This window comes from Pectinophora gossypiella, chromosome 11 (assembly GCF_024362695.1).
Source record: "Pectinophora gossypiella chromosome 11, ilPecGoss1.1, whole genome shotgun sequence".
Taxonomy (NCBI): Eukaryota; Metazoa; Arthropoda; class Insecta; order Lepidoptera; family Gelechiidae; genus Pectinophora; species Pectinophora gossypiella.
This window is the reverse complement of record NC_065414.1, coordinates 7,759,893-7,773,209: the sequence shown is the minus strand read 5'-3', so window position 1 is coordinate 7,773,209 and position 13,317 is coordinate 7,759,893. Positions and strand designations below refer to the sequence as shown.

The following is a 13,317-nucleotide window of genomic DNA, read 5'->3' as shown; positions in this document are numbered from 1 at the left end:
AACGCAAATATTTATTTGGAATGAAATTGCGGGAAAACCTGGGTGAGGTGCGGATGCTTAGTTCATCTTGCGATTTATGTACTTCTGACTACCCCAATTGAGATATACTTAATTGAGACCTTATGTTGAGTTTGCGGAATAATGTGTGTCATGTGTTTTATAGAGGTAGATAACTGATTACAAATATCTAATACAAGATTAAAAAATAAAAAAATAAAAGAATAAAAGAGAAGGTGCAGGTCGTGTCGTATCGGGAGGTGAAGGTTTTGGCGGGAAGAAGAGAGGAATGGCGATTACTCCACCGACAGGAGCGTAGCTCTTAAATAGAGAGAGAAAGAGAATACAAGATTAACATGAATGATTTAATCCCAAATAAAACCCATCCCGCCAATAAAATCGTTGTCATTAGTAACGTCGCGGAATTGAACTGAAGAAATGTAAAAGTATCAGTATTTTAAATTATTTTTTTAGTTATTTGAGAATGTAATGAGGAGGGTTGAAAGGCATCTAACGTGGAAAGTTATAAGTACGAATTTTGATGGATAATGGGGATACGTAACGAACCAAGAAAGTTTGGATGGATTGTGTAAAGAAGGATATGTATGTGAAAGGTGTGAGTACCGAGATTACGACTGACAGAAATTAATGGAAGAGGAATAAATATTGTGCCGACCCCACCTAGACTGGGGTAAGGGCAGGAGGATGGATTAATTTTAATTATTTATGTTTTCCTTTTTAGGTAAAATATAACATTTATATATGTTTATTTTGTTTTTATAGCACTTACCCGTGTTCAGGGAAACGCACAAAGAGGAAATTAAAATTGATAACAATTCTGACTCGGACGAGACATGAGCCCTCAGCTCTTGTCAAGTAGATCTAAAGAATTTCGCCTGGACAGTCATGAGCAATATAATGTACCCACTTTAGGACTCTGTCGCACTAACATATTTGACATTTACTGAGACTTACAGTTCAATTTGTCAAAAAAGTTTATGTGACATGGTACCAAAGTGTATACATATTAATGCTCGTGACCGGACAGGAGGAGGACCCGCTGATGTTATGATTAATTCTGACAAATTTAAAGCTCATGTGAAGCTTACTTTATGTAAAAAAGCTTATTATAAGATTAATGATTACCTAAATAATAAAAATGTCTGGCATTGAATGTGTTCCTTTAGTTATTAAATAACTTGTAATGTATACCCTCATTGGTTTTTAAAAGGTGTGTTGCTGTTGCAGTTTTTTGTCATTTCTTGTCCTCAGCCATAACACCTTGCGAAATGACGTAAATTCAATAATTTTACATTGACCTTCAACAAGTTTCTCCATGATAACTACGTTGAATAAATGATTCTGATTTCTGATTAACATGCTCGTCCCGGCTTAAAAAGAGCTGCGGTTTGAAGCCTCGAATGTTTTTTAGATTTCTTTCTGTTTATAACATTTAATTTACACAGCTCTTTTAGCCAGCTCAAAATATAACGATAGAAAGGAAAATTGCTCAGGAAAAATAAAATAGGAAAGGTGTAGAATGGCAACATATGTTAAGGCGATATAAGATTCCAATTTATTATATTGGGATCGACTGGTTGGGAAAATATTCAAGATTTATAAATAAATATACTGAAATAAATTTTAGGTTCAAATGAATTTATATTTAAGCTTCATTTCAATACGTTGTTGCAGGTATCCGAAGGGTAAAACATTCATTTGCGATGCTGAATATTTCAACAGCATTTATAAGGAATTTATTCGATTGATTGTCGAATTTAATATTATGAAACTGTTTACATAACATAACAAAACATCACGCCTGTGTCCCCAATGGTGTATTACATTATATATACCCACTCCTCGTCAGCTATCTTTGAGTCCCACGCAATAGGATGCAAGCCAATTGCCATTAACATCAGGTGGGTTCGTGGACATCCATACTCAAACCTCTTAAAATAAAAAAAAATATATAATCAAGAAAATTATGGAAACCACGTCATGTAAATTATCTATGATCCAATATAAAGTCAAACTCAGTGGATTCGAGCCCGAGCCGAGATTCGAACCCGTAACACTACGATGTAAGTCACGTATTCTCCAAACAGCGCTATCATGGATTAATTTTTAGTTTTATTTTAGAGACATTTGGGTGCTAATTCCTGTAGACGCCATGAAATTTTATTTTAAGTTGTACCTGTCATTTTCTTATCTGTTGAAAAGGAAAGGGACGGGTAATCGACAAACAACAAACATTCCTGTCACAAATAGGGTTTGTAGCAGACCCAACTAGTTGGCCACCTAGTTCCGCTCACATGCAATAGATGGCGCTACATTCAATAATGCAGTTTTTAAGCAGTCGTGAAACGCGATATCGAAGTTTTCACAGCAAGACGCATATATACAACTTTCAACATAACACCGTTGGATCGTCGATCCCTAATCACACTACCAACTTGTGGCTAGCGGGGTACTATGCTCAGTTCGGTACCCCGAAAACATCTTTTGGCGGCAGCACACCCTCACCGACAAAGGTTCAATAAAATAAATTATGTAGGTATATTTATAAAATTGTACCTATATACATTTCCTGACCTGAGAAGTCTTGGGATAATAAACTAGCAGACACCTGATCCCAAAATGTAAATTAATTTTGAGTCATTCGATGTCAAAATCAAATTTAAAATTATTTCTAGATAACTCTACCCTTTCAATACGTCCACTTTGTAGTATACCTTGGAGAGTAATTTCAAATTCCTCTTGAACAAACTTGAACGTTGCTTTCCATTGAGGTGCTTGAAGAATGTTCCCCTTTTCAACGTTCTAGGAAAATTTACAACCCTTGCAGCTTGCTAAGAACTCCAGTTTCCTCTATTTTTCAACGCCTGGTCACGTTAGGAACCAGACGAAAAATATTGGCGTCGTGGGGATAATGATTCCGTAGTACTACAGACAAGATTAATATATAGACAACTCCTTATTTTATGCATGATTATTGCGGGGCCAAAGCCGTCCGTGTTCCTTTTTTTGTACGGTAAATTACCTATTAAAACACCTTACAATTTTGCTTTTCAGAATATTTATTATCTATCGTACAAACTGCGTTAACACACTTTTGTTTTTTAAAGGTTTTTAACAAAGTTTATTATGCCAGTCCCATCGATCAAAACTGTTTAGAACTGATAAAAAATCATATTTAGTTCATGCCCCCACCCACAACAGCCTAAAATGCTTTTTTTTAATCTTTATTTAATAAAGAGGGTTTTGTCAAACATTGACCACGCCACCCCCATCGGACTAACCTAGATTATCGCCTACGTAAACACAATTTTACATATTTATATAGCACCCTATCCCTATCCAACAATGGGAAAAGATACTATTATACAAACAAACATATTGGATAATAATATTCGGGAATTGTATTAGAAATTGTTGTCTTTCCGCTTCGACCCGCGCACACTACGCCATCACTTGCAGAGTATCCTCCGCTTGATCACACACGTCACAATTTGGTGAGTTTACTTTCCTCATCAAAAAGCTGAAACTATTTAGTGGAATGTGTCCGGATCGAAGTCGATGGGCTAAAGCATAAATCATAGGTATACATTTTTGACCTGATAACTTAGCAGTTCATAATCAGAATTTAGTTGCAGGTTAATAAAACATGCATGCCATTTTTCATTACACACGAAAAAGAAAAAAGTATAGGTACTTGTAATGAAGATAAATAAACAATCAAAAAGCCCGGATCGCGCACAGTGTTATTGTTATTATGGGCATATTTTTGTATTGAAGAAAAAAAATATATTCTTCATAATAATTAATGCAATAATATTTCAGACGCTCATATCGTTCAATATTAATGCCCATACATACACTCATACACGCATACGTAAACATAGTCGCTAGTAATCAAAAGTCAACTTTTGATACAAAGTCCTATGATGGATGGATGAATACTAATGAATAGTATAGAAACAGCTACATAATGAAAGATCAGATATTAGACACCTTACACCTTGACATTATGATTATGTATTACGAGGTTTAAACAGACTAATTTTTTTCTAAGCTCAAATGTCAAATTGCAATATTACTTTTTAGATGAATTGCTTCAATGTGGCCTTTAGACCTCCAAGGAGGTAAATAAATTAGCTAAGAAACATCTTGTTATGAAGTCTAGTCGTTCTTAAGTCTGAGTTGCTCAGTCTTGCGTTTCATGTCGACGGGCAAGCTTCCAAGAGCTGATTATATGGTTTATCGTGAGTTTTGTTGCCAAGACTGGAAGGGTTTCATACATAAAAGTAACTAGCTAAGAAAGGGAGGAAAATGAACACGATGCGGCTCAGAAATTTATTGCAATCCGTGTGTTTGACTTTAGTTATGTTACAACAAGACGGTTTTCTTCTATCGTGTGGGTTGTAAGGTACTCAAACAACCTCATCACCCCTGGTGTCAAGGTTACTATTGAGCCGCCAAAGGCCCCTGACATGGCTCATGGTAATGACTACTTATTTACATCAGTAAGTAGTAACCGGGACCAACTACTTAACGTGCCTTCCGAAGCACGGATCATCTTACTTTCGGACAATCTGGTGATCAGCCAGTAATGTCCTAACCAAACTAGGGACCACAAAGTATTTTTTGTGATATGTCCCCACCGGGAATCGAACCCGGAACCTCCGGATCGTGAGCCCAACGCTCAACCACTGGACCACTGAGGTCGTTGAGAACAAGACGGTGATTCGTCTCATAAAACGCAACATAACATAAGCGGCCGATACACGTACCACGTATTGGACACATTCTAATTCCCTCAATCCAAAATAGATATAAAACTAGCGACAAACAAAAGAAATGTGATTATAATTCCATATTAAACTGAAACAGGAAGCTAAGTTCATCTTACGATGGATGTACCTCTGATTATTTCAATTCGGATACAGTGCCGAGCTTCTATTACGTAATGTTTTAAAACTGAAAATTTTCACAGCAAATAGGAGAAAAATACCTAAAACTTTTGTATTTTGTGCCAAAATTAAACCATAAACCGTACCTTAATCCATTGTGAAACTTATTCTAAACGTAACAGCTTACAATCTAATCCTTTCGAACTTTATAAACCGAGCTACAATAAGTACTTTGATATTAACATTATAATAATCTCATTAGTATGAGATTAAGTAAATCCTACAGTACTGTACAGGAATATGATTATTAGCTAGAGCTATTTCGATTATTGAAATGACGTAGGCATATTGGTTGGCAAATAATTTATTAAAATTTAATTCACAGTTTGACACATTTTCCTGTCTGCAATTAGGATTTATTTTTACCATCAATGTCCTTTTCAGGATTAAAACAGAGTAAAGAACTGACATTTGCGAGCGGTATGACTAACGCACAATGTGTTAAAAACAAAAACAGAGATTTACTAAATAATATTATAAAAACAAAACCTTTTTATGAATAGTCTATACACGTCCCAACTGCTCGGCACAGGCCTCCCCTCATTCAACCGGAGGCGGCATGGAGCATACTCCACCACGCTGCTCGACTACGAGATTGACGGGTGTTTTGGGCTAGTAACCTGGGTAGATTAATGTGCCTTCCGAAGCACGGAATCATCTTACTACTTCGGACGATCAAAACAAAGCACTAATTAAAAAATTAGTTAAAACGACCACAAATTACGTAATGTGACTCTTTCTCAACAGTAAGTTGCTTAAAACTTGCAACAGACAAATTCAGCGGACATGCATCCTAACTCTACTACAATGAAAGTAAATTGCAAATAAAACGTAGATAAGAAACATAGAATAGAGAATAAGACGTAGAGATATTAGGTAGACGGTTTTATTGCTCAAGAGTTGTACGTTGTTTTCGAGATAATCTTTTAACTACTAGCATTTTAAACAACCATACATTACGCACTACAACTGACTGACAGAGAATTTGTGTAGGTATTTTTACTAAAATTTATACCTAAACGAAGCAGAACTTACCCTGAATTCTCTTATAGTACATTTACACGAATGCTTCACTTACGTTACTTAGTGAACCGTAGGAAAAAAACCCGAAATATGTTGCCTATTACAATAAAACGCAGTTCAAGGGTATAGTACTTAAGTTAAGACGAAGTTATAACAAGGTTCTGCGATTAATACACGTACTGTAAGTATTTATTTGATGATACATATAATATTACAAAACATATTATATTAAGTAGTGATAGAATCGTCTATATTACTCTTAAAAAAATGCGATATATTTTATTAGTAGCATTTTTGACAGTTTTCTTTGTAATAATCATTTTAATTAACAAAAAACGACCACAAAAACTCTAATACGTATTGATTTTATTCAAAAGTGACGAAGTTAATAACAATTATGTTGCGAAGAATCGAAAGTAATGACCCGAGCCGACATACTTTTGCTTTGTTATAGGAAAATGAGAAGTCACCGCACGCCGCGTATTTCTTCTTGGTGAAAAAGAAAAACGCAACGTTATAAACTTTATTGCTACTAATGTAGACCTGAGAATGGTGATTGAGGACTAGATAAATAAACACTTTTGTGTCAACCTCAAGCGTTCGACAGTTACCAACTAGTCAAATCAGTTACTTTTTACTAAACGTCAAAACTCGAAATTGCTATGGAATTTGTTTGAAAACGCAACCTCTGACGTCATAGAAAAACGTTTTCTTTATTCAAATTCATAAATAAGTTAAATAGAACAAATAAATTGTTCTTTGTCACCTTTAGATCTGTCTTTAATTCATAATTTATCTTTGACCAAGGAAACTTCTGAATTGTTCAAGGAACATATTGGTTCTTAAACAACTTGAAAAATAACCTAAAATTATTTTTTCTTTCTATTTTCAATTTATATATGCGGGTTCTTTATTAACATGAAATATTTATAGGTAAATTCTTATTACCTTTCTTAAAAAATCTTTACAAATTCAGTGAGAAATATTTATAATTATGGAAGTTCAATTTAGTCTAATAAAATGTACTGTCATTATAATTATAATTTGCTTATAATTGTCTGTCTTTTTATTACGTTCCTAGATAACACAAGACTAGAACTGATAGAAACAAACCGTTGGATAAAACTTGAGTCCCAATAAAAACGTCGGAATAATCCCCATGCTTCATGTAACAGCGGAAATAAATGAAGTCCCTACAATGTTAAGATAAGAGCGTTTTGTCTTTTATGACGATAATAAATGATGAGGTGCTACTGTGCAGAATAACCTCTAATAACACGGGTACTTACTCCGCATAACAGCATTCTTGGCTGTACATTATACTGGGTTTTTATCCTCGTTTGTAAACGATCGCGTTTTAGTAGTACACCTTGGACTTAGAGGTACTTACAGCGTACCCAACCCTTATTATTAATGAGAAAGATTAAAATAAGCCCTTACGCTTGCATGAGTATTTATTGGGTTATATTTTAAAGGATAACGCTAGTCCTAGTCCTGTAAATCTCTTTATACAAATTTCATTTATGTATAATAGAAACATATCTAAACATGTAGCTGTTTATCGAGCTATTTTATATTTTACACGCAACGCAGACATTAGAATAGCTGGTATGCTATTTACTAGCTCCTAAATCACAGTGTTATCAATTCACTTACACACCAGAAACTACAAAAAAAGATAATCTTCTAAATGAAAAGCAATATTTCAGTGCAATCTAATCATCGATCTAAAGTGCATAGCGCTAGATCCATCAAACGTGAATGAGCGGACAGCTAATGGTTGTGTAGGTGCTGTGTATTTGCTTGAGTAATGGGTTCCCAAAGCGATGACAAAACGTTTTCCATTAGACCCTGAAATGCTGAACATGATACCATGGCTGCAAAATATGAAGGCAGAAAACAATATATTGCAAACGTACCTGCGAAGGAAAAGACTGTTGACGATATAAAGCCAATATGTCTTATTGCCAATGAGTGATAAGTGAATGACAAGTTTTGCTCAAACGTTGCGTTGCAGAAAACGATTTGTTCGTGAAAAGCAATTTCTGTGCGGGGAAGATGCCGGGGCGTGGGGGGCGCTAACGGTGGTCATTAGACGAAGCTATAGGGACGACACATTCGCCAACTAACAAATTACTCTGGTGATAACTTCACAGATACTGTCCGTTCGACTGTACAACCTAGGAATGTCTAAAGGTCTAACTATAAAAGTTTTGAATTTAAGAAGGTCAATTATTTCTAAATATATTTTCATATAATTTTAATAAGGGTGAAGAGGATAAGCTATTTAATTATTAAGAATCTAATCATGCTGTAAGAGGTTATATAACAACGTTTAAAACTAAACGAATTAAGTTACACGAGATGTTATGGACGGTTATTAATTTAATTACCTGCTTGGGTAGGACGAATTATATTTTTTAGAGAAAAAGTTTCAATATATGATGTGAATATCAATAATTTTGATATAAAACTTTCGAAAACCAAATACAATAATATTTTTTTAATTAAATACCATTATTGTTTCAAAGATTAAACAAGGTAGATTGTACAGTCGATAGCAGTATTGGTGGTGCATAATGCAATAATTTGACGCCCACCGTTCTAACGTAGTTAACTGTATCTCCTGTGGCCTCAGTGAAAGCGCGCCTCAGTCTGGCTCGGCGGGTCTGCGACAGGGTTTGTGGACAGAGGAGCAGGCCAGCCTGTAGGTTAAAAACATACGTCAAGGGCGGGTTCCAAATCTGAAGGTCAATCGCAGGCGTTTGTCACTGTAAGCGCAACCGTCTCTATCATTGTCACTTTATCTTGGTCAGAGCTTCGAACACTTTGAAATAGGAAGGAAAATAATTAGATAGCAATCTATCTCCACGCTGTGTAGGCTGAAGTTGTTTGCATTTGATGTGTTGGAATTGGAACGCGCCCTGTAGGGAATGAAATTTAAATTTCACCCAAGGATTAGGAATGAGAACCCGCCTCAACACCCTTACACAGCACTTACACGCGCACTGTTGAATGTATGTTACTTCATATTCGAAAATTAAGATGGATGTGCTCCTCTCAGCGAGTAAGGAGATGAATTATGACTTGCCGCGTAAGAAATGTAGTAATGGAAGTAGCAATAGTCATCTCTTATGTCAGCTAGATGACTGCATCAATTATTACAAACCTACGTAAGACAAAATGAAACACTTACACAATAGCTAACAATACGCCACAACAAGTAACAGAAGTAACAATTAGTACTTTTGACTAGTTAGAGCCCAGAAATTACAGCGTCGCAGCATAAGACGTTGCTTAGAACTGTGAAACTAAGTTAGTTTTCTGTAAGCTACAAAGACCGCGTTTAAGTGGCTCATCCTGTTGGAAATTGGGAAGGATACTTTAAGGCTTAGAAACGGTTTTGTGTTTCTACAATTTAATATTCTCTAAGGCCCTTAGCTCAAAGGAAAAATTGACACGTATAAACACAGCAACATAAACAAGAAGACAAATAGCTTATTTAAGTTAATAGAACATCAGCTTGACCTTGAATATAAAATCGCGTGTTCACTCCTAAAGTATCCTCATTAAACGACGTTTAGCCAATACAGCCAGGAACACGGTTTCAAACATTACATAGCTGGTTTCGTCGAGTATTCCATTTTAGTCTTAATTAGGCACGGCCTTTTTCAAAGTGGTTGTCGAGGCTGTTTACTCAGCAATTCCTTTAGCAAATGCTCGGCTTTCGTAAAAACTTTTCAGCCTTGAGTTTATCCCACATCAGTCTTTCTCAGATTACTTTTTCAACAGAGAACCAGCCTATCACTTAAAAAAAGTAAATTAATCGTGTTGGATTTCCAGAGCAGTTCAAATCCATTTGTTGAAATCCGGTATGTACCTACTTAATAGATTCCTGCAGACAATTAATTACTATTTCAATACATTCCATTATTAAGTTATTTCTAAACAAAAATCATCACCATTTCTAGTAATCTCTAATAAGAAGTATTCTAATGTCTAATTAAAGCGGACAAAACACCAGACCTACATGTAAAACTACTCTAAATAGAGGCGCCACCTACCAGCTAGCCGACTAACCTGCTTAAAGGGCCTCATTCCACCGTTGATACGTAGAGAGTCGGCAGCGATTCCGGCGATTCCATCTCCTGGTTCCCTCAACTGTCGCAGGGAGGCGCTGGGGTGATGATGGGCGTGGTGCGGACAGTGTGCCGCGCATGCGCTAGACTCTGGCTGCGAACTCTGCCGGATGATTCTCGTACTTGATGTCGGTAGTAATAAAGCCGGAGGTTGTATAACAGGGCAGGTGCTAACAGCGTGAAGTGAACTGCACCCACAAGGATAATGCACCGCCGATCGTACGCTTTCTCGGGACACAGAGCGCGCTAGTTGTAACGCCGATATAGGCGCCGTGGATTGCCGCCTTTCGCAGACGCGACATCTTGCGTACATGTGCGGAACTAGTTGGCAGGCGGTCACTGACCCGCGGTGGGAACAGGTGGCTACGGGAGAGACCAACGTCTGAGGTCGGTCTGCTGGTTCCCGACATTGAAGTTCTATGTCAGGCACGCTTCTCGCCGTAGTTCCGTCTTCCAGTCTAATTGACGTACCGCTTTCTTCGCTCCCAGGCCCACCTGACAGTTGAGGTCTTAGATGAGTCGTGCAGTCTTGTCTTTGTAGCACAGGTTTGACTGATCTGTTGTTTTCAGCTGGTACTATAACAGTTACAGATGGGCCTGAGACTAACAGGCTTGCAGTCTCGTCACTACTGCCGTACCCTGAGTTGGTTATGGCTTCCGTGCTGTCTGTGGTAGGTACCGACATTTTATTGTTTTATCTGTAACAAAAAAAGTAAATATCAGAAACTATAACCCATATTTTATCTTTTGTTTCTAGTCTATAAAACAAATCACCTTTAGGTAAGTACTTCATAGGACTTCAGTAATTGATTGAGAACAATATACAGGCAAGAAAATGGGTCATAACACCGAACCTTTAATGATAATGGCATAAAACATATCCCATGGGAAATAAGTACTAATCTTCATTATTTAACATGAATAATTATGGTTATATATAGACATTTAATATTAATGGACAGTTAGTGGGTTTCTAATCGAAATGAGAATAAATGAATACGCAAGTTAAGATATTCAGTATCACGTACTATTATTTTTTTTTTATTTTACCGTCTTAACACTTCGAACTGTTTTCGAGTTGTATTTAGTAAAATATCGTTTGTTTGATTTTGTAGTTTTTTTATGTAGCTAAGTAAAGGAAATGGTTGTAATGCATGTCTTATTATTAAAATAGAACATTGAAATGGCTTTTTGGTAGTATATGACGTTATAATACACTTCTAAGCGCCACTTGTTTAATTTTATTGTTACAGAAACATATCATAGATTTTTTTCTAACTATGCTTGTATTTTTTATGAATAAATAATTAAAGTGAAAATATTGTACAATGATTTAAATGTTAATTTTATGTATCTCGTACCTGGAGAGTATAAATTAATGATGACCCAGAAAAATATATCGCAAAGTAACAAAGTAAGTCCTTTAAAAGTATATTTAATTCATATATCCATCGGCCTTAGGCCTGTCATTACGACTCAAATAATTAATGATGCTTTTCATCAACTTCCCTTTTGGCTGAAGAACTTCTTTACTTGCGAAGTTCTAAAATTAGGTCGTATCATTCTCCATTCAACATATTTTCATTTTTCCAACAGCATTTTTCCTTGTTTCAAGACCATCTGTCTTCGCGGTGTTAGAACGGGTTTTGTGTACTTTTGTAGTTTTTGAAGGTCCATAGGGAGTTACCAAAGCTTTTCCTTAACCCAGAAGGATTTTCGAACTTAGATGACAACAAACGAGTTGGACGCGAAAAATTTATTGTGTCCCGTTGTGGTTTGAACACAATAAGACGCAAAAATAATGGTCTGAAACACAATAAGATAGAAAATCTATATTTGTAATATGGGTAAAAGTCATGCAGCGTAATTTACCGTAGGTTGATTGACTACCAAACCAGTAAAACATACTGTAAAATGGTTTGACGGATTTCAAATAGGCATTGAATGTTCTTAAATATGTTAACCAAGGGGGCGTTAGTTACTGTTATTATTGTAGGTTTCATTTGCTGTTCATATTCATAAAAGTTGCAAAAATATGTTTAAAAAAATATATTTGTTAGGTACATCTTGGGTCTTTCTCAGATCACTCACAATAGTTTCAAAATAATACTTACATCATTATTTGTTCAGTATCCAAATAGCATCCATGAATACATGGTAATCCTAAATGAGAAGCTTTACAATACATTACAACAATTGCTAGATAGCTGGAAATACCTACAGCAGAGCATGCTTGCAAACAACCTGGTTTAATGATAGATACCATACCCACCATAGAGCTAAATATTTTTCGTCATTGTAGCTTGATTTTTAAGTTACTTTAATACAAAAATGTTATTTGCCACATTTTTTATTATTTTTACCTTAAAAGTAGGCATAATGCCTAGTACAAACATTGCGAGGTTCGATTCTCGAATTCCGTACGTCACACGACTTGCTATGTGTTAAAAAGCAGATACATACATTGTTAGTTCCATACCCTGAAAGCCGGTATGTGAAATACGTGCATAGTACGGTCACGAGTACTAATATGTATACACTTTGAAACCATGTCACATTAAGTTTTTTGACAAATCAAACCGTAAGTCTCATTAAATGTCAAATATGATAGTGCGACAGGGTTCTAAGTTAGGTACATGATTTTGCTCATGACTGTACATGCCTCGCCACGAATATGAAGGTACACACCTCGCGAGGCGTGCGACGAATGGCGTGCGAGGCACACACCTCACAATGTTTGCATCTACCTTAAAGTTTATCACAGTTCTCAAAAAAAATAATCCTTCTAAGCGTCATAATAATCCCATACAATGGAAGCACTCCTAAAGTTATCTCAGCCACGAGTGTGGAATAAAATTACACTTTCTTTTTACAATAACCGGTACTTATGTAACTACTTAGCATCAAACCGTAAACAAAATGAAGAACAACAAGAAGGTAAATATCAATTGATTGTGGTGTGTAGCGCATTGAGATTGTGCATTAATTTATCTTCTTCTCTTCTTCTATCGTGTGGGTTGTGAGGTGGATTACCAACCGCATCAACCCTGGTGTCAGGGTTAATGCGGATGCGGATTAATTTATAATTATTTGATTTGTTTGTACAAAATTTTATTTAATATTTTCATTATAGTTAAAAATTGCGAACGTGTCTTCGTTCTGACCTGTGTTTGAGCAAGTTTTCC

General features: G+C 35.9%; 1 protein-coding gene across 5 annotated transcripts in view; it reads right to left on the bottom strand.

Moving 5' to 3' along the window:
• LOC126370952 (small conductance calcium-activated potassium channel protein) overlaps nt 1-13,317 on the bottom strand; it is a 248,631-nt gene that overhangs the window by 131,445 nt on the left and 103,869 nt on the right. For 4 of the 5 annotated variants that reach the window (XM_050016097.1, XM_050016098.1, XM_050016096.1 and 1 more), the window contains exons 2-3: nt 10,074-10,830; nt 8,594-8,698 (exon numbers count right to left, since the gene is read on the bottom strand). In XM_050016097.1, coding sequence (XP_049872054.1) covers nt 8,594-8,698; nt 10,074-10,817 — 849 coding nt within the window. In that variant the 5' untranslated portion in view covers nt 10,818-10,830. The remainder of the gene's footprint in view (nt 1-8,593; nt 8,699-10,073; nt 10,831-13,317) is intronic. The other variant, XM_050016100.1, reaches the window with a different exon arrangement.